Below are 22,165 nucleotides of genomic sequence, written 5' to 3' on the forward strand. Positions count from 1 at the left end.
GACACATTTTCCTGAGATATCTGAACCTTTCCTTTCCTAGTCTGTCTTGGACTTCAAGTCCAGAGCATAATTTATCCTGGAATTTCAGCACTTTCCCATTATCTAAAAGTGCAGACTTGCAAAAAACATTAGGCATATTTCCCATCCTCAGAAAAGACTGAATTCTGAAAAAAAAGATTAGCTTGGCTCTTAACTGACATAAACTCAAATGAATGAAAATCACAACAAAGTAAAAAGTTATTGCAATGACAATTTTTCTTGGTATTTCTTGATTAATATTTATTTAGTGAGTGTCTATAAAGGCAAGATAAACGTGCATAAGCAAAGCAAGGCTTATCTTCATTTCCTTACAGTTGTCACATTGTATCTATTTTAAACAAATAAATATTATCTTATTTAATATATATATATATTGCAGAAGCATCCAACGGTGCCAGTTAAGATCAGGAAAGAATTGCGTTAGGTGCTGTACAAAAATGAAAGTCGACAAAATTCCCACCAAAAAACATTTACAATTGAACAATATGACAGTGAGCCAATTTACCTCATCCTGGGTTGTGTGATATGTAAAATGCATTGTTTAAAAGGTTTCACTAAACATCTACAGGCACACCAATTTAAAACATTTTTAATGAAAGGCTCCAATAGAAAGGCAAGTATATATAGTGCACAGTAATAAAGTATTACCAAGGCTTCTTTAATAATGGTACATGCAGACACTCCCAGGACCTGAACTATGATCATGTGGCTTACTTTAAGCTGTGTGATCATAGATCAGGTCCCACTTGTGCAGATGTTTACCAGTGCTGGCAGCTTCACCTGGATTGTGCTCGAAATAAGTAGGGGTGGAGGAGAGGTGAGTGGCATGGCGGCGGGGCGTGGCAGGAAGGCAGTGGGGGCTTTTGGTGGGTCTGGGGATGTTTGATGGGATCAGGGGGGTGCCAGGTCTTCACAGGGTTGGGGGGTTGTCCATCTGGAGGTGGGGGATTGTGAGGCTAAAAATAGCCCAGTCAGGATTTAGTGCGGGGGGGTGGGGAGGAGGGTTGGAAAAGTGCAGCCCCATGGCTGGAGCAGGAAGCTTGGCTTTCTCAGTCCTGGGGCTGCACTTCAAACATGTACAGATGTTCAGTAGATTCAGGTAACCAGTTCCTGATCTAACTAAGTATACCTCCTCCTGCTAACTATGTTAGATTGGGCTGGCCATTTTTTACCCAGTCTAATTTACCTGAACATCTGTACAGACCAGTATTTAGAGCAACCTAACTCTAGTTAGGTCAATCTAAGTGTGATGTCTGCACATACCCTAAAGCTGCTGATGCTCCAGTGCATCTTAATAGAGATTGCAATACCCTTTGTTACAGCAAATGCAGGACACATATCAACACATATCAGCAGCCATTTGATCACTGAGGTAAACTGACCATTAGGGCTGGGAAAAATTGGGGGGGCAAGTAAGCCAACCTGCTGAAAAATAGAATTTCAGGTCACCTGAATCTCATCTGAATGGTTTTCTACAGGGAAAAAAAAGATCGGGAAAAAACAAAATCAATTTTGTCACATCAATGTTTTCTGAATGAGACAATTTGACATTTTATTTCAAATTGTAGAACTGTAGCTACATTAATTAAAAAAACCCAAAAACAGTTGAACAACCTTGTACATTTAATTTATTTAATTACAGCTCAGACAAAATGTTCCATTCAATGCAAAATGGTACTTTTGGTTAGTCTTGGCAGGAAAGGCCAACAATTTTTAGTGACTTAAAAATAATTTTTTTTTCCAGACTTTTAATTTAGACATCCAGTTGAAAAAGCTAATATTTGCATTCCCCAAATGGGCACTATCACCTTTTTCCTTACAAGCTGGGCACCTCTACATGGTACATTTACTGCAAACCTGCCTAATTAGCTCTACAGTAAATATCTCAGTATCTATACATGCGCCCCTATTAGGGCACAGGAAACTAATAGACCCCACTGCAGGTTAGTACTTTAAAATACTGTGTCAGTGTTTGAATTAACAAGTACTATCCTGTAACAGTTTTTTTAGTGCACAGCAACATGTGTGTAAATGCTGGCAGGGCTGGCTGACACAGAAGGGCACATCAGTGTGGGGGCTGTCTGTCTGCTAGCCCTGCACTGGACCCCCTTGTGCCCCAGCCATCCCCTCCGTAGCACACTAAACTAGGTTGCAGCAGCCCCAGTTTGGTATACCAGTTGACCTCCCCAGGCCTCCTGCCAGCTGAGGCTTCTCCAACCCGGCTCAATGTGCTGTGGTCCCCGGTGCACGTTCAAATGTGGTGCCCAGGAGCAATAAATTCCTATGTGATATGTATCAGAGCTTATTGTTTCGAATTAATTGCATGTGTAGACATGCCCACTGCGTTAGAAAAGTGTTGTATACTTATAAGGAGTGGCGGGTATTTAAAACAGAAGTAGCCTTATTCAGGAAAGCTGATCCATAGAGGTGGAGGGAGTTTCCCCAACACTGCTCAGAGTGAGAAGCAGGACAGGATTAGAATTTAAGAGGTTGTGGCCTCCTGTCCTGCACTCTCCACTCTCCTGCCTCGGAAACCAGGAACCTAAATTAAACTAGATTAAATTAAGTCTTGCTAAGGCTTCGTCAAGGCCCTGTGTACTACCAAAGTTCTAAAATAAGGCTGTGTAGGATGTCTCTGCAAACACCTACTGGATGCCAAGGAAGTTTCCTCAACAGCTTTGCATAGGATGGTGTGTAAAGAGGTTATAGGAATAGCTACAATTAAGCAGATCCAGAGGGCTAGAAACCTTTGTTTTAAAGCAGCAGCAGTAGTTATTCTAGTCTAAAAGCTGGAATAACAATTATGGCTGGTCTGTACTGTATTTCCATAGCCTGCTTACAGATAGATTCTTCCATTCAAAAATCTTTTCAGACATTGGATTTAAGGGTTCATCCTTTCTGTTTCTTCCATAGCAAATCAGGGTTGACCTCTTGTGTGAATAAGTTTTATATATATATAAATCCTTGAATTTATATATATATAAAAGGATATATATATCCCTGAACAAGGCCTTGAGGAGTTTCCCATATCTGTCAGGAGCTCACGAGGATAATGGTATGCCCTTTTAGGAAAAGCGTCCCCTCTGTGCAGAAAATTTGAGGGTGCTCCTATGAAAACATTTACCAGCATTACCAGGAATGCAAAAGTTGGGAGAAGGTGGTATGATTAGGAAGCCCTATCTGGAGGAAATAATTTATTGTAGAGATCTATTTTAGACACTAAGCAAGGAAGTGTCATGATTTCTCCCATTTTTCTTTCATCATTTCAGTTTCAAACTTGACAAGAGCAAGCCTATCTACTCAATTTTCTAATGGAAGTGGAGTAACAAAGGATTCATTTTGCTTATTTTTAAAACAAAATCATGTGTTTATTTCCTTCTCCCTGAATTTGTTTGTAGAATTCAGAATTCCTTCAAGGATCTCACACTCACAGTCTGAGAAAAGTTCCCTATGGTTTTCTTTGCATCTGATGCACTTGGAGAAAAAACACTGTCACAAACTCCCTATTAGTGACAATTAGAATTAAGGCACAAAATATGTTCAATTTGCAGCAGCTGGTTTCACTAGAAGCTAATGGAGGAATCATAACTGTATGCAACTAAGAACATAAGAGAATATAAGTAGTGCCATACCAGGCCATAAAAATGGCCCATCTAGCCTAGTATCCTGTCTCCAGCAGTGGCAGGAGTAGATGCTTTAGAGGGAGAGCATTGCACTGGGTATATCTGGAGTGATCTATCCTTTCCCTCTTCATTACCCTCCCTGGCATTGATCACCACTGGTTTAAGAAATGCTGCAAGCTATAACTATAAGTGTTCTGAATTTCAAACACAATGTTTTTGTTTTATGTAAATACACATGATACCTTTCAAGAATATGGATATTCTGAAGATAAACTAACAAGAGTTCGATTAAAACTGTGAGAAATATTATTGAAAGTACATGGAAAAACTTCTGCATTGCACGATCTGTGGGCAACATCCATGGAATCTGATTCTTTTTTAAGACCAGCTTTGAAAGATCTTTGGAAGCTTAGGTTCTTACTTCTTGAGAACCGTAAGCCCTAAGCATTCCTAGAAATGTCCATGTTTGGAGCCGTGGATTTTGGCATTTGCAGGCACAGAGTAAACTTCCTGAATTTTTATAAAGAATAATACTATTTAATGTTGTTCCAAATTCATTTCAGAAGTCAACGTTCAAACATTATTTTGTCTCCTTCACTAGTAGCACAGCCTTGGCCTCATCTGTCCGAATTATAATGCCATCCATGTCCACTAATTTGCTCTTAGCTTTGGTGATATAACATAGCTTATCTCTGCATGCGGCAACAAGATTATGGTGAGGGTGAGGGTGAGGTTGAGCGAATGTGTTTCAACACTTCTTTCTTGGTACTTATTACCATACCATAACATTCCTGCAGCCTGGCTTGCTGCTGCTCCAGCTGCTTATGCAAACTTCTAATGGAGCGCAGCAGCAGAAGCCTCCGATACATAGCTAGCTGAAGTCGGTATCTCTCCTTTTCTTCCTGCTTTTGTTTTTCAATGGTCTCTGTTACTTTCATAGTTTTCATCCAAATAGTCTGACTCAGGCTACAGGGGGTCCAAACTTTCAATGGGCCTTCCAAAGTTAGCTCTGTTTTGGAGTTCCATGTGCGACAGCAGCTGAACCCACTTACTAGCAGCGAAGCAAGATTTTGGGGGAGAGCAGACTCTTTAGCAGCACCTGAAAGCTGTGACTCTTCAGATTTCTGATTGGAGTTCCAGAGAAGGCTTTCTGAACAGGGAGAAGAGATGTCTACTGGCATCAGCTTACAAATCGCCACAGGATAAGATGAGGCAGCTAATGGCATATTTGCATCTGTTGAATGATACTCTGTGAACCCAGGGGCTATGTTTTGTACCTTGTTATGAGCAATGAACTGGTGTCCAATGAGGGTTTTTTCACATGCTATGGCCTTGCCAGAAAGAACAGACAATCTTGCTGGCACTATTGACCTTTCCCTCTCTTCATTAGAGCCACCTTGCAAAGGCTCTGTAGAGCAGCAGTCAGCTGTTGTTAGGGCGTGACAAGTCTGAAATGAATCTTCACCATCATTAATTTGTGTCTCCTCTTCATCTCCAGACATCAAACCTACCTCCTCAGCCATTTGCTGTATGAACTACAGAACGAGTCTGTGAACAAAGTGGAAGCAAGAGGATTTCATTTCCACAAAAAAACTAATGCCCAGTGACATTTGAAGAAAGAATATCTCTTTATGTTTAAGCAATGAAACTATTACTTTTCTAATAAAGCACAACCTCTGGGTCACTTCAGGCCATTTCTCATGATTTGCATTAGATGTTCTTTGAGACACAACATTAATCCAATAATAATTAAAATGATATACTGTACTATTAACATTCTCAAATCTTTAAAGCAAAGTGATCTATGCCTGCAGCACTGCCTGTGCTGACTAATTAAACAGAATACAGTTGTAAATGGCTATTGTAAGCACTTCCCCCTTTTAAAAATATAGCTTAGGAAAGTGTAGTTTATAGTGATAGAAGAGTTATCAGTACTGATCAGATTTAAACAGAGGCCAATGTACCAGAAACAGCAGGTTTTATTTACATATCACCCCCCAACCCCCAGTGAATTCTGTCTCCTAACACTTTGCTTATGGTGTTGTTTCTTTTCCCTATTAATTCTCTTCAGTACAGCTTTATGCCAGGTACTCAGAAAAAGGAAAAGAACACTTACCGAGACTGGTAGGGGAAAAAGACTTACAGTGCTCTATGCCCGGGCATCATGTTTTCTCGTATATGAGTCAGCACAATCTGGAACAGGAACTCATCCCAATGCAGAAGCAGCAACAGCAGCAACATTAGCCTGTTCCACCCAGCAACAACAGATCCTTGTAAGTGAGCTCCAATAGCCACAGGAGTAGAGCTGTTTTCCTTTAAGGATATTGTGCTCTTAATATCCCTGTTGAATTGTGTGCACGGATTTGAGCATCCAACTAAAAAAATCAGTCACTTCAAACAGCCTTCCTTTTCACTCTTCCTCCTCTGTAATTGTCTGATTCTAACATGAATCTGGAAGTCTGCACCTGCGAGTCTCTGTGTGAGAGCTAGCAGTGTATACCTAGCTCAGCACAAAAGAGGGTGAGGCATTCTGAACTCCTGTACATACATATCATTTCCCTTTCAAGAATATAAACAGCAATTAACTTTTAGGAACCAAGTCTAAAAACAAAACCAAGGGAAAATGTCAAGTCAGTGAGCATCCCTGAAAATCAGGCATGGATGCTTAACACAAACACGAGCAGACTCTCCCTATGCCTAAAGAAGGGTGTTTGTACCCAAAAGCTTGCAAAGAACAATTTTTCCAACCAGGTAGTTTGTCTAATAAAAGATGCCACATTTACAAAGGTCTGCCTTTTGGGTCCAAGGTATCTGACTTTTGGCACCTGAGTTTGAAAATGCTGGCCCTAATATTTAAGAGTAAGATTAGTGGTCTGTACTTAACCAGACCACATCATGTAGTATATCTCCCTTTGTTGGTTTGATTGCATGAGAACCACCTTTTTTTCCAATTTGTAAAGCAATGATCTAATTCATCCTTTCACACAATTGCATTTATTTCAGTGAGTTTACATAAGGGATGAATCTACCTCATGCCTTCTTTAACTACATGCTGCCATCTTCATTATAGTAATAAGAATAAAATAAAAGAGCAACCTCAGTTACCATCTAGACCTCAGAGTAAACATTTTTAGACTTGAAAACAAAACTGTAGTTGGATCCTATCTCTACATCTCCACATTGTCTGTAATTTCAACTATACATATCTTCAGAATATCCATATTCTTGAAAGGTATCACACATATTTTGTTATGCAGATAGTATAGTGTTGTGTTTGCTCTGTTAAGCAGGATACAGCCAAACCTTGAACAGTGAACTCCAAGTAACAAATTCAGATATTTACCCAAAGGTCTGACCTGAGCACAATTTATCCTGTGCAGACACTATTATGCTCTGAAGTTGTAAAATAACAAAACGTGTTTATGTGCCAGATCCTCATCTCATGTAAATATATGCAGCTATAGTGATTTCAATGAAACTTCACCAGTTTACAATGGCTGACAATTTAGCATATAAATCCTAGTGGGAAAAAGATACAGAGTTTTTAAGCAATACTGGAGAAATATTTAAGTGGGTGCCATAGCTCTCTGGGGTGCCCTGAGATCTTTTCAAGGGTGCTGGGGGGGGGGGCACACAATGTTAGTACTTTTAGGTTTACAAACATAATTCATAGATTTCATAGACATTCAGGTTGGAAGGGACCCCAGTGGGTCGAGTCCAGCCCCCCACCCCAGGAGCAGGAAGTCAGCAAGGATCATAGGATCCCAGCAAGATAAGCATGCAAATGTGTCTTGAAGGCATTCAAAGCGGGTGCTTGAACCACCTCTGGCGGCAGTCTATTCCAAACCTTGGGGGCGTGGACAGTGAAGTAGTTCTTTCTTATGTCCAGCCTGAACCAGTCACAGTGGAGTATGTGACCGTTCAATCTTGTCCTCCCTTGGGGCGCTCTGGTGAACAGTTGTTCCCCCAGATCCTGATGAGCATCCTGATAAGCTGATAGGTGGCCACCAGATCACCCCTGAGCCTGCGCTTTTCCAGGCTGAATAGCTTCATAGATCTCAGTCTCTCATCATAAGGTCTGTTTTCCTGACCTGTGATCATGTGCGTGGCTCTCGTCTGCACCCTCTCAAGCTTCTCCACATCCCTTTTGAATTGTGGAGCCCAGAACTGGGCGCAGTACTTCAGCTGTGGCCTCATCAAGACTGAGTACAACGGGAGAATGATGTCCCGGGATCTGCTTGAGAAGCATCTATGGATGCAAGCCAGCGTTTTGGTCGCTTTACTAGTCGCAGTGTCACATTCCAGGCTCATGTTCATCTTGTGGTCAACCATGACCCCCAAGTCCCTTTCACCTGTAGTGCTAATCAGCATAGAACTACTGAGCCTATAAGCATGGTGCAGGTTTTTCCTTCCAAGGTGCAGAACCTTGCATTTTTCAATGTTAAACACCATCAGGTTCTCGTCCGCCCATTTCCTGAGCATGTCAAGATCTGCCTGGATCACCCTCCTGTCCTCAGGTGTGGATGCTTTACCCCAGAGTTTGATGTCATCGGTGAACTTGGCCAGTCCACTTCTGACACCAACGTCCACTTCTGACACCAATGTCAACATCATTGATGAAGATGTTAAACAGTATAGGCCCTAGGACAGAGCCTTGTGGGACCCACTGGTCACAGCGCACCAAGAAGATTGACTCCCATTGACCAACACCCTCTGGGTCCTACCGCAGAGCCAGTTCCCCAGGCAGTGAATTGTGGTGACGTCAAGGCCGCAGTTAGCCAGTTTAATCAAGAGGTGATCATGGGATACCAGATCAAAGGCTTTTTTATTAAAGTCAAAGTATACAACGTCAATCTCTTCCCCTATTCACAACATAAACTTAGAGATTTCAAATAGAAATCCATAGCTGTGATCTTTCTGAGTTCTTTGCAACAGAAAAACTGCTCTATTCTTTTTCTGTAGGCAAAAAAGAGTGGCATTTTCTAAGGGCTGCTTCAAGTCCATCCAGGGATGCCCCAAGTCTAAAAAGGTTAAGAACCACTGCCCTAAAAGCTTAAATCCAAGTGACTCCTATTTATCTGGATCCTCAGTTACCAAAATGACTGCAATGGAAAGCTGTAGAATTCAGATAATAGGGATTTTATTGTATGACACAAAAAATGTTACAGTTTAGTTTTATTTATTATTTTACCTTTTGGCTGCTCTCAAACACCTCTGCAGGGCATGATTTTCAGCTACATGTGGATAGATATATGTAGATGGGTTAGTAGGTTTCAAGTATCAAATATTTTCAGATTGTTGTGTCAATATTTTTCTGTCATTTATAATGTCCTGTGCACCTTTTCTGCCTTTGTAAAGACTTGCTGGAAAATAACTATAATTGCTGTGCAGACAAAAATTGCCTCCTCTGGAGCTTTGCTTTGTGGGCAAAATTTTGCAGATAAGTTTGCTGTTTTGGAGGCGGTGTACAATGGAAAACCTATTTCACATACATAAAAAATACTTTTTATGAAAAATGGTATAATGATTTTTTTTATACATACATACATATACGTGTGTGTGTGTGTGACAACATAAAATGAGTGTCAGCTGATAAATCAGCCAACCCAGACTGCTCCAATAAAAACCCAAACTCATTGACCAAGATGGCTTTCATAGAACATTATAATGACTTCAGTTGTAATCCACGAAGCTTAATTGCAAAAATATTCAGTCCAATGGATTTATAGACTCAGCACATTACATAAATACAGATAGAAATGCATATTTTTTACTGCTGAAACACTAGTGACATCTGTAGCAAAAGTTGTATACCTATTCCTGTTATCATCCCATTTTAGTTGTTCACAACCTTCTAAAATTTTACCTTACAATATTAGACCGAAATGTTCTATATATGGCCTCTGCCTAAAGGTGATTTTCCCTTCAAATTTTTTAACCAAAAATATTTAACTATTTTTGAGAATAAAAGGAAGGAAAATAGATATTCCGTTAATTATAAAATAAACCTGTGACCTTTTTTAAAAACATTTTTTTGAAGAACATTAGTTCTATAATGACCAGGAGTGAATGTGTCAGGAAATACCTTGAACAAGGAATAAGATTTATACTTTAAGTGTTCTGATAAACAATGCTTCTGAATTACACTCAGCACTTCCAGGTAGGGTATGGTTCTTAGAGTATTAGACATATTTGCCTAAGGCTTTGCTACCTTCTTACTGTACTGGCCAATGCAGAATTTGGTGGTATGAGAGCTATAGAAAGTCTGGTATATAATGTTGTCATTTATTAGAGTTCAAAAGTTCAAGATCTTAAGGAAAAGAATGGAAGAGAGCAACAAAATAAAGACAATGAACTTCAGAAAAGCGGACTTAACAAACACCAGGAACTGGTCAGTAAGAGCCCCTGTAAGGCAACTCTAAGGGGAAAAGGGTTCCAGGAAAACTGGCTGTAGTTAAAGAAGGTCATATCAAGGGTGCAAATATAAATAATCTCAATGGGCTTGTCTACACATGCAATTCATTCTATATGGTTTTACTGTGCAGAAATTTACTGCACATTAAACCTGCCCTGGGCAAATATCTACATGTGCTGCCATTGGGGAGTAGATTTCCTCCTCATGGCACTAGACTACTCCAGGCCTCTTCTGGTGCTAAACTGCCCCTGTGCAGCAGCCAGGGGGACCTGGAGACTTTGGCCACAGCTGTCTGGGGCCGGAGGAACTTTTTACAACCCCCTGGCCACCTGCATTTTTGGCCTAAAGCAACCTGCAGCATGCTGGCACAGCCTTCTCCAACACTATTGACAGAGCCTGTGCCCACCATGTAATAGCTGCTCCACCCCTAGGCCCCAGGAATGAGAACCCATGCCCCGGGCTCCTGATTTCCACCCTCCTCACCATGCTTCACTGCTGCAGAGACCGCTATCTGGCCCAGGTACTGTACTGTGCAGCAGGTGGCCAGGCTCACAGTGGCATCTGAGGTCCTCTGCCTCTGCACTGACACTGCCCAGCCCTTAGGCTGCCACTTAGACCCCAGCAGGGGTGCTGACAAAGCACATGTGCACACTGCCACCTGTGTCATCCATGAGCTCCTGGGGCTCCAACTCCATTCCCTGTGCGCCCATTCAGCCAGCCAGGACTGGTGGTTGCACATTGTCCAGCACACCTGGGATGACGAGCAGTGGCTAGACTTGTTTCAGATGACCCAGGCCATCTTGCAGGAGCTCCATGACCAGCTCTGCCTGCACCTGGAATGGAAGGCTACCATCATGTGTCTTTCCTTCCCCATGAAGACCCATGCTGAAGCTGGCCATGCCTGCCAGCCTGAACTACATTCAGCATGGGCAAGACAACCACCAGGGAGGCCATTATGGAGGTCTGTGCTGTCCTCCAGGATGTTCTAGGGTACACTGTTCTCTGAATCCATGACCCACTGCAGGTGGGGTTCCATGCCCTGGGTTTTCTGCAGTGCACTGAGGCACTGGATGGGATTCACATTCCCATCACCTACCCACTCTGCAGTGACTGCCCCTACTACAGCTGGCGCAGCTTTCATTCCATCATGCTGCAGGCTGTTGTCAACCATAGAGACACCTTTACCAACATGAGTGCTGGCTGAGCTGGCAGCACCCACAATGCCCTGGGTGGCCCTGACACAGTGGCTCTGGGCCAGCTGGCAGTGGGTGCCAGGGCACCAAGTGTGTGAGGTGCTGGCGGACCACCTTCTCCTGCAACTCCCACTGTAGGCTACATGGTCAGATTACCATGGAGCCCAGTCCCACCATGTGCCCCCCAGAACCATGCTCACTGTAGACAGGTTTCTGGAAAGCACCTTATTCCCCTCCAAAAACACAGACACCATTCTCCCCTCCCTCTTGAACAGACCTCATCCCCTCCCAAACCCCAGAGCTGCTCCCCCTTCTCCCCTGAACCACAGAGCCCCACAAGCAACCACCCACCACCAATCAAGCACCCTCTTCCCTGTGCAAACTATGTACAGTGAGTGCTCTAAGTGCCCTCCCAGGGGAGAACACTGGGGTGGAGGTACCTGGTGGACAGTGGGATGGAGGTGCCTATGGGGCAGAGTCCAGGGACAAACACCCAGCACCCAGGCCTCTGACCATAACACCATGGCTGTACACACCGCAGCAAGGCCAGCAGTCAGGGGGACCACCTAAGGTGCAGGCAGCCACTGCTGTCTCAGCATGGCCAGCTTTCCCTCCTGCAGCCTGAGGCCTGCACATGGTGCTGAACCTGCTGTGAGGAGCTCCTGCTCCAGTGCTGCATGAAGCTGGGACATGTGGTGGGAGGGGGGAGGGCAGCTTGCAGGGGATTCAGGGTGGATGCTGAAGCAGGAGGACCTGGCCACTGGAGGTGCTGTGCACCTTAGGCCAAGTCCACAGGCATGGCTAGGGCCAGAGGCAGGAGAGCAGGTGGCACAAAGGTGACCTGGCAGTCCTCTTTCATGGTCACCACTGTCCCTGGCCACCACGGTGGCCTGGTTCTAGGCTTCCACCATCCTCTCAAGGGGGGTGATGTGCCTCTCCTCAAGGGCCAGGAGCCTCTCCCAGAATGCCCAGTCTGCCTGGTCCCTCTCCAGCTCACACATGACCCTTTTCCACATGATGTCCTCTCTACACCAGTCTCATGAGTCCACCAGCTGTTCCTCTACCACAGTGACTAGGTGGTGCAGCAGCAGGGCCCAGTCCTGGGTCCACCACTGCCAGAGCCAGTGCACATGGAGAGCTCAGACCAAGTTTGGCAGTGACCAAATCCGAACCTCTGAAACAGCATCAAAACTCCAAAACAGATTTGGCTGAATCAAAATGGAACAGTGTTCTGAAACACCAAAACAAATCACTGTCCTCCAAAATGGCTGAATCTGAAACCAAAATGAAACATAATAATAATATCTTGGAGCTGTGTTAAACGGCTATTATAATTCTGTTTCAAATACTAAACAAAAACCCTGTGTGTCACACATGGGGTAGGGCATTTGAATAGAATCCTTGAGGAATGAATCATGACATATTGTATGGTTATACAACATTAAGAATACACTTGGTGATCAGTCAATAATATAAAAACAAGCTTATGCACTAGGAATAAATAGTTACATTCAGGATGTAATCAGAGATTCAAGATGGCTAGGGCCATAGCTAGGACTATGACCAAAATATGTTCTAGAATTTGATTAAAGCTCAGTGGGTGCATCTATATGTGCACTTTAATGAGCAGTAGACTATTGTACTGCACATTAAAGCATCACATAATAAACCATGGCATTACGCTAATGCACCCAATAAAATAGTTACTGCGCATTGAGCATCACTAAAAAAGCAGGCAAGTGCACTACTGTGCATTAGTGCAGGCTATTGTTCATTAATTTAGTACTTCAGGGTGCCTGTACATGAGTGTGGAGGCTGTTCTGATGCACTGTAATTACAGTGCATCAGAGGAGACTCAATTAATCAAGTTTGCTGGAGCATTGTAATTATCATGCTCCAGCAGCCTCCCACATCTCATGTATCAGTGTGCCTATGCCTCAAAATGGTGGTGAAAGTGCTTGAAATAATGTACATTCAATGAGCATTAGTTCAAGTACCTCCAACACCATTTTGAAGTGTGGGGGCTCTGATACACAAGATAGTATGGTACTTTAATTAGAATGGCTCTTGAAGCTGCTCTAATTAAAGCGCTTCTCTCTCTCACCTCCAGAGCACATGTAAAAGTCCTCTCACATTGGAGGTACTAAATTTAATGCACATTAGAAAAGGCACGTTAATGCACATGCAGATGAACCCACTGGGGAGAATTCTTAATCCATAACATTTTAAAAGTGTAGGTCTTATAAAAAAAGAAAGAACTTAAGTTCTTTTAAGATACAGTGATGATGTCAGTAAACCACAAATGAAAGTATTTAGGCTTGGTGACTTGTTTAGAAGAACAGCCATTGGAAAAACAAAGATGCTTTTTCAAGTAATAATTTACAAATCTACATTTGAAAACCAAGAACATTAGTCTTTATGCTTAATTTGTAAGACTGCCACTTCTAGGCAGTTTGTAAAACAGAATTCTGGGCCTTCCTAAAGGTCCTCAGAATGGCAGACTGGATTTAACAACATGACATAGTAAGTGGAAGGGGAGAAGGGTGGGGAAACAGAGGGTCTGGGGGCAGGCAGGTATTACTGGGGGGAACAAGTGCCGGGGGGGCAGCACAGGCAGGAGGGCAAGAGGTAGGAGGGCAGAGAGCAAGGGTGTAAGGGTGTGCAAAGTGGGCCCTATTCAATTCAGATTCGGTCTGAATCAGGGACAGTGATTCGATTCATTGATTTGGATCACTGTCCCTGATTTGATTCGGTTGAATATGAAACTGAAGATTCGATGCTGATTTGGAGAATCAGTGATTCAGACACAGACACAGCTTTATATGTTTTTTCTACACACCTCGAGGCACCAGCATGGCTTGTGAAAGCTGCGATGTTGGGGCGGATGGAGTGTCCCACAGGAGTGTGGGACGGGGGGGCCTCCATATGCTCAGCAGTGAACCCTGAAGTGGACTGGAAGTATTTCCAGTCCACTTCCATGTCCACCAGGGAGAGCACGGGAGGGGGTCCCACGCTCCCCTGGCTCACCAATCAGCTGCAGGGGGACCCCAGGTACTTCCCCAAAACCAGGAGGCACCAGTCACTAAGCTGGGGGGGGGGCCACAGGGGGACCCCCCCCACATGCTCCCTGGAAGACCTGGAAGTGGACCCAGAAGTGCTTCTGGTCCACTGCCGGGTCTGCTGCCGAGCACCCTGAGGAGCCCCCTGTGCTTCTGTGGGATGCTTCATGAGCCCCAGCATTGCAGCATTAACGAGCTGCCTGATACATAGAAGTATGTAGAAAAAACATTTAAAGCTGTGTTTATGTTCGAATCTTTGAATCTTTCTGAATCTCTCCAAACCAATTTGGAGGGTTCGGATTTGATTTGGAGAGATTAAAGGGTCCTCTGATTCGATTTGGATTTGGAGATTCGGCCACCGAATCAGGACAAATCTCCACTGAATTGAATCAGCAACCAAAGCTTCACACAGCCCTACAAGAGAGCATCTGTAGGGACAGGCAATGGAAGGACTGGGGGGGGCAAGTTGCAGGGGGCAGGTACAGGCACTGAGGGGCAATGGATGGAGGTAGGCAAGGAGGGCAAGAGGCAGGAGGGTAGACACTGGTGGGGATAGGCATCAGGGGGTCAGGCACAAGCACAACAGGGCAAGGGCAATGGGGGCAGGGAGGGAGGGAGAGAAAGGGGAAGGGGGTGGAAGGGGTAGAGTTCTATCCCCTCACCTCCTGCTGCTGCTTTCCCTACCACAGCAGTGGGGTGGAGTGTAAATTTAAGACAACCCTCCAATAATCAGATTCTATACATGAAAAATTATAACAAATTTATAATTTTCCATGTATACTATCTAATTATTGGGTGGTTGTCTTAAATAGGAAGTCATCTTAGTTCTAGGTAAAATGAAACGTTTACATTGCACTGGTATAGAGGACTGCAGTAAATGCAAGATAATAGAAAATCAGGTCATCCTACCTTGCAAACTTTTGCTTTGCAGAACTGGAGTCCATGAGCTCAGTCCTGCCAGGTGCTGAATACACTGTTATGGTTCTGAGGCTTCACTTCAATGACCACAGACTTCAGGGATACTTAACAGAGCTCATGACTTCCCAGGATTACTCTGAAGTTAACTTTAAGAAATGTCTTTGGAGAATCCTCCATATCAATTGACAGGACAGAGGAACAAACACCAACATTCTGGTTCAAGAAAATACTATCACTCAAGCCACATTTATATGGCACCAGCTCCATTGAACAGGACATGTTCTAAGGATGCTTAGCAATCAGGTCCCAAAACAGGTCCTATATGCTGAACTCACTAGTGGTCATTCTTCTAAAAGTGGGCAAAAGAAGAAATTCAAAGACACCTTGAAGGCCAATCTGGAGAAATGCAATATTAACAGCAATATCTGCTGTGATATATGACAAGGCATTGACCATATTGAGCAAAGTTGCTTCACTATGGAGGGCAACAGACAACACAGACAGAGGGAAAGAGCTGTGACCCACCATCACCTTCCTCCTGGAATTATCTGCCGTGCAGATGAGCCTCCTTAGTCATCTACAGACTCGCCAATGGCTTCCCTATTTATTGGAAGACTGTCATCCTTGTATAAAGGACTGCCGCCAAGGACACTGAATCATTACAGTACATTACAATATGTTACACTGAAACACTAAACAGTAAAAAGAGAGGATGAATACATAAGAATCACTACATTTTTTTTCTTTTTCAATTACAATACCACTCTGGGGGTTTTTTGAGAAAGAAAAAGGGGATGGGGCAGATGGGACTTTCTTTTTTTTTTTTTTAATACAAACATTTTAATGAAAAGTATAAGATAACAGTCAAATGTATCTAAAACAGTAAAGCAAAGAAATTGATGGAGAAAAGGGTATAACAATACCGAGATCTGGAAAGTTATGTTTTCTGGGTTAGGGGAGTGCTTTTAAGTTGAACAGTATAGTGAAAAATATCCTACCAGTCTGTACTACAATCCCATATTTTATATTAATTGCTCATAAAGATCAAAGACATAGTCTATTGCTTAATGTACCCACTCACATGGCTCCCAATGAGAGCCATATGTGTTGTAGCTCAGGAATGAATTTTTCCCTAAAGATTTTTTAAATCTTTTTACTGAGCAGTACATCATAAATGAAAAAAAAAAATCAGTCATTTCCTCCATGAAATAGCCAGGAGCTACTAGGGGCTGCTCTAAAGTATGCTGGTTGGAAACAGGTCCTAAAAGACCATCCACTACCAAGGACTGCCTTAGCTCACTGTATTCTGAACATCCCCCTCCACATTCAGTGACACCTTTGCACCACCAACATGTCATAAAGGCTAGCTACTAGGTTCTGATCCATTCCTCTTTGTTAGGCAGTGTTCTAGAGTTTTCAACCATGAGCAGAAGCACCTTGAGATATTTGAAATACTTTTCATCTCTTGGCAAAAATAAATGTGAGCTTTTAACAAAAGAGCAGTATGGATGGAGAATTATTCCCCTCTGACAAGATTTTACCATCTAATAAAAAGTTTGGTGGTTCCAAACCAGCTCCAAGTACAGCAGTTCTGACATGAAAAATGCATCAACCAAACAACCTCCGCCTCCCCTTCCCCCCCTGCCCACCATCACAATTGACACTAGTTAGTTCCTTCACTGAAGCCAATTTCAAATATCACAAGTCACTTCTGCTCAAGGTTGAAAACTCAGCTGTTACGCCAGGTATTGATTTCACATGGATTTCAGAGGATATGCAAACCCCAAAAGGCTTGGGTACAAATTGTAGTGGGATAGTAATGCAGAAATTACTACAAATAGGGTTTGAAAGAACCTCAGGACATCATCTTGTCCAACCTTCAGCTCAAGGCATTTAAAAACATCTGGTGATGGAGAGTCCATAATCTTTCTATATAGTCTGTCCCAATGCTTAACTACCCTCCCAGTCAAAATTTCCTCCTAATGTCCCACCTAAATTTCCCTTGTTGTGCTCCAACTTTCACATTTACAAAAATGAACTAGAACTTTGTGAAAACAGGCGGGTTTTTGTTGCTAATACCTGGTACAAGCTATACAGAGACCTAACAGGGCAACTCTGCAACGTGGGCAGCAGCAGTTACCATGCTACTGGCAACAGCAAATCTAGCTATATTTGTGCCTCCACCCTGCCAAAGGGCAGCACTCAGGGCTGAAACCAGGATTGCCCTTCAGTTTTGCTCCTGCTCCTGTATGAACCAGACTGCACAACTGGGGATTCATGTAATGTTAGTGGTTGAATGGGGAGAGGAAATTAAAAATTAAAACTAAAAGAACTTTTGAAACATAAATAGCCTGATCTATATTTGGATCCATTTGGGGACAAAAGTTTAAACTGAGTCTTGATGATTGACATCCTTTCATCTGCAAGAGATGGTGGATATTGCAACCTATGGTGTAGATGATTTGCAGTGTCTCATGTGACTGAATAGTTCAATCTGAGATTTGCATGATCTGTGGTAGTGGTTGCAAGTGTATGTGTCATGATTGGGTGATCTGGGAACTGCTTGCTTCCTGTGTACTCTCTTCTGTTCAAGCTGTTGGAGCCAATTTCTGTCATGGACTCTAATGCCCTGGTGGAGATGATGACACCACTTGTTCTGATTACTTGCCAAGATTTCCCATTGGTCAGGGTTAATTCCAAGTGCCTTCATATCTCGCTTCTATGTGTCTTTGTAGTGAAGCTTGGGATGTTCTGTTGTTCTTGTTCCCTCTGAGAGTTCCCCATATAGCATGTCCTTGGGTGTATGTCCATTCTAATCTGTTGAGATGGCCTCTGAATACAGCTGCCACACTTGGTAAATTTGCCCTTTGAAGAACATCTGTGTTTGAAGAACATCTTGCCTTTTGATGTTGAGTATGTAGAGTAAACAGCGCAGGTGGAAGCTGTTTAACCTCTTCTCTTGATGTGCATAAGTTGTCTATGTTTTCCCACCATACATAAGTGCTGAGTATACAAGCTTTGTATATTAACATTTTGGTCTTGATGGCAAGCTTTGAGTTGTTCCATGCTCGTTTAGTTAGTGTGCTGAAGGTGACGACAGCCTCACCTTCATGGATCTAACCAAAGCATGGACACCATCAGCAGAGCAGGTCTATTTGCAGTCCTGGAAAAAACAGGATGCCTACCAATCCTGTTCAGTCTTATACGTTCCTTCCCTGACGACACGAAAACAACTGTTCAGTTTGATGGATCCACTTCAGACAGCTTTGGGATGAAAATCAGAGTGAAACAAGGATGTCTTCTTGCCCCTACACTCTTTGAAATCTTCTCAGTGCTCCTAAACTGTGTGTTTAAAGACATGGAAAGTGGAGTGTACCTTCACACAAGGTCAGATGGGAAACTCTTCCAACTGTCATGACTAAAGGCAAAACCTAAGGTTAGAAAGGTGCTTATCAGAGAGCTTCTGTTTGCTGATACTTATAGCCCTTATAGCCCACAACAAAGACCTACTACAAGAACTCATGGACTGCCTCTCAAGAGCTTGCCAGGCATTTGCTTTCACCATCATCATAAAGAAAACAGTTGTGCTAGGACAGGAAGTCCCACATGATCCAACAGTCACTCTTAGGGAGAACCAGCTAGAAGCAATCCACAAGTACAGCTCCCTAGGCTCCATAGTGACCACCAACTTCTCACTGGATGAAGACTGAGTCTTACCACAGACAAATCATCTCATTCTCTCCCATGAGTGTGAACTCCTATCAGCTCTTGAGTAGTTCTTTCCAGGTCACATATAATGCAGGTTACAGGAGTAAAATGGGGTGGCTACACTACTACTGCCTCTGCTATAACAGTTCTGTGGATCAAAAGAGGATGGATGCAAATCTTACTTTTAACTTCAATAGGTTTTTGGATCTCTAGGGCTGTCCCTTGACTCATGTCAAACCAAAACTCATTACTTCCATCACACACATGTAGGAAAGGTAGCACATTAATCTAAATTTACAAATAACAATTATTTTTTTCCCCTGGAGTGAAGGCTTGTACTTTATGGATAGCAAAAGTAAATATGAGCTTTGTATCAGGGTCCCTACCTGATTACTAGAGAGATTGGTTCAGGGCTTTCCTTTACTACTGCACTCTTCCCCTTTTCCCTCATTTCCCCAAAGGTGATTTCCTATGCTTACTCCTTATATATGCACTTACCCTCCAGCTCCCTCCAGCTCCCCCTCTAGCTCGCTCTCTCTTCACACATACACACCCTCTCTTACCATCCCCACAGGGCATGGGCTTACCACAGATCACCATCAGGCTGCCAGGATAGGAACAAGAAGGCCACCAGGTGCAGGTGCTGGCAGCCCTGGAGGACCCAGGGTGGAAGTCTAAGGGTCAGGTGATTCATGCTTACAATAAGTGAGCCAGGTCCTGGATTGAGACTGAGAGAAGACCCAGGACTGCAGAGAAGATGAGAGGGAGCAGAAGCAGAACCAGAGCAAGCAGGCTCAGATGGCAGTCACATGAAGGATGCTGGTGGTGCTGCACTGAGAAGCCAGATAAGTTTCAGGGTGCAGTCTCTTTCTTTTCTTTTTTTTTGGACTTGAGGAGAGTGGTTCAGGGTGAAGACAACCTACAGCAAGTTATTCTATTGGCTTTGAGTTGAGCTGATGTCCATGATGGGTGGTTCTCAACCCAGTGGATCAAGATGTGGCTAAGTGGGGCAGGGAGAGACCATGGAAAGGGGGCACCCAAGCAGTATCCCAAACCTTAAGCACACATGAGAAGCAGAGGAATAGAGACTGAGGGATTGACTGTGAGCTCAGCTGGTAAAAGCCATTTGAGATGGAAGAGAAATGAGAGACTGTCTGTAAATTCAGCAGAGAGGGGCTCACTGAGACAGAGAGGGGACAGCCCGACCTGGGACTGATAGCCTTCAGCCAAGGTGCATCCTGCTGTGATAGAAACCTGGGATCCTGGATAGTGGATCCAGAGCTAACCAGGTGCAGCTAGAGTAAACTTGTGTTCTGCTGCGGTGACCCAACCAGATAAGGACACCATGCCTGACAAGCCTTTCCCCTTTGAGAGGCTGAACCCCTGTCAAGACATGGCAGGTGAGGTTGCTGACAGGATGACCCAGAGGAAAGGGATAATTGACAGAGGGAAAATATTCAGGAGGACAAATATGCCATGCCCCATCTCAGGAAGGAAGACAACTTTCACTGGTGTGATCATCCTGTTTCATTGATTTTTTAGTTTAAACTTACTGTGTGACTATCATTTTGTTCAATGAGAAGGAAAACGGGGTAGGGAAATGGAAAATAGTTTGAAGAATACAAATCAAATAGGCCTAGTTGTTTTTATAGCTTTCTTATGGACAGGAAACCAAGGAGTCCCCCCAACTCTCTTCCCCTCCCTGCATAGTAGGTTGAGAACTGCAACCTTCTTGAATGATCTCTCACATTAAAATACTTAAATATACTGTTCAAATAGTAGCCCTATACCTACCAAATTAGAACTTGAAAAGGCAGTTTTCCCAACTGCCTAGTGACCAAATCTAGGGTGTGAAATATAATCTGGAGACAACTCACATGTCTCATTACTGTTCACATCCGGTATGTGTTGAGAGAGAAATCCTTCCTGGTAAGTAATTTGCAAACAAATTACATAAGTTTTGATAATTCAGTTTTATGTTTCCTTTCACTCTGACTCTCAATCTCAATTGACTAGCTGATGCAAAGATGAGGAAATATTATATCCATTAAGAATAATAAACAATATATTGTGCAAGATTGTAAAAAGAAAAATATGAAGGAAAAAACTCAGGAAGTAAGGCTAAACCAGACATGGACAAACAAATTCAGATAAAACAAGAAATAATTGGAAGCTTTACCAGAACTTAAAATGAGTTTCATAGACCTTATTGTAAAAGAAATCAACTTTTTTGAAAATTTTTGTTGTATGGTATTCATTTTCTGCTTTGGCTCAATAAATCATCATGGCACAAGGAAGTATATTTTCCTAATATTTCTGACTTAGCCTATGGGTCTTATATAAAGAACACTAAAGACAATAGGAGCTATTCTCTTTGTTTTACTGGGTGTCGGCTCAAATTACATATAAGAAATTGTAGGGGGAAAGAGCATTTAATTGAAAAATATTTCAGATCAAGTGCCTAATGAAAGAAGTTTGAATGAATTCAAAAACCATTTCTAAACCAGACCACAGCTAAAAACATATTGAGTCACTCATCAATAGTTAATCTCTTCAAATCAGCATAATTGGGGACAGGAAAGTTTCTCTGATCAGAGGTCATGGGGAAGAAACCAAGGACTTTTGTCCCAACAGAAAAAGGCTGATACTAGCATTATACATGAACGATTTCCCATACTAAAATAATTAGCCTAGAAACAATGACATTTATTATTATACTAACTGCATCCTGAGGCTTTGCCTAATGTGCTGGAATTTACATACTACCCCTCACTCAGACAGTGTGTGAACATAATTCATACAAACACCTTTGGTCTCCCACTTCCAATAGCCAATCTAGGCAGTAGTATAAATGGGGTGGGAGGGGAACGGCAAGCAGGACATTACCCAGGCTTAGGAGATGGACAAGCACAACCCTGTGCCCAGTAGTGTATCTGGGAGGGAGGGGGCTGGAATGACACCCCCTCCCCAGGGGGGTTTTCCAGGGGAGGTGCAGCCCTGTGCCCAGGGTGGGAGTGAACAGTGCACCAGGAATGGCCCACAGACAGCCTATGCTGCTGCCTGTCTCCTAGTGACTACAGCCTGAGAACAGGATGCTACAGCAGTAGCAGCTGCTGCCCTAGTGAAGAGAGGCCTGGAAAGTAAAACTTCTCTCCCACTCCCCTCTTCCCTACTCTCCTCTTCCTTGCCCTTGTTCCCAATGATCAGTAT

General features: G+C 43.1%; 1 protein-coding gene across 1 annotated transcript; it reads right to left on the reverse strand.

Annotated features, from left to right (window-relative positions):
- Positions 1-1,509: 1,509 nt before the first annotated feature.
- Positions 1,510-6,068, reverse strand: LOC149868801 (uncharacterized). The gene is made up of 2 exons (XM_090037275.1): positions 5,779-6,068; positions 1,510-5,210 (listed from the first exon to the last, which is right to left on the reverse strand). Exon 2 carries the CDS (start codon positions 5,183-5,185, stop codon positions 4,373-4,375), a length of 813 nt encoding a protein of 270 aa, XP_089893401.1. The 5' UTR covers positions 5,186-5,210; positions 5,779-6,068; the 3' UTR covers positions 1,510-4,372.
- Positions 6,069-22,165: the final 16,097 nt, after the last annotated feature.

Source organism: Crocodylus siamensis, chromosome 3 (genome assembly GCF_052110815.1).
Source record: "Crocodylus siamensis isolate JL-2025a chromosome 3, ASM5211081v1, whole genome shotgun sequence".
NCBI lineage: Eukaryota > Metazoa > Chordata > Crocodylia > Crocodylidae > Crocodylus > Crocodylus siamensis.

Bases quoted from the DNA above. Each gene is read 5' to 3' on its own strand.
- LOC149868801 (XM_090037275.1), bottom strand. From the start codon at position 5,185: ATGGCTGAGGAGGTAGGTTTGATGTCTGGAGATGAAGAGGAGACACAA.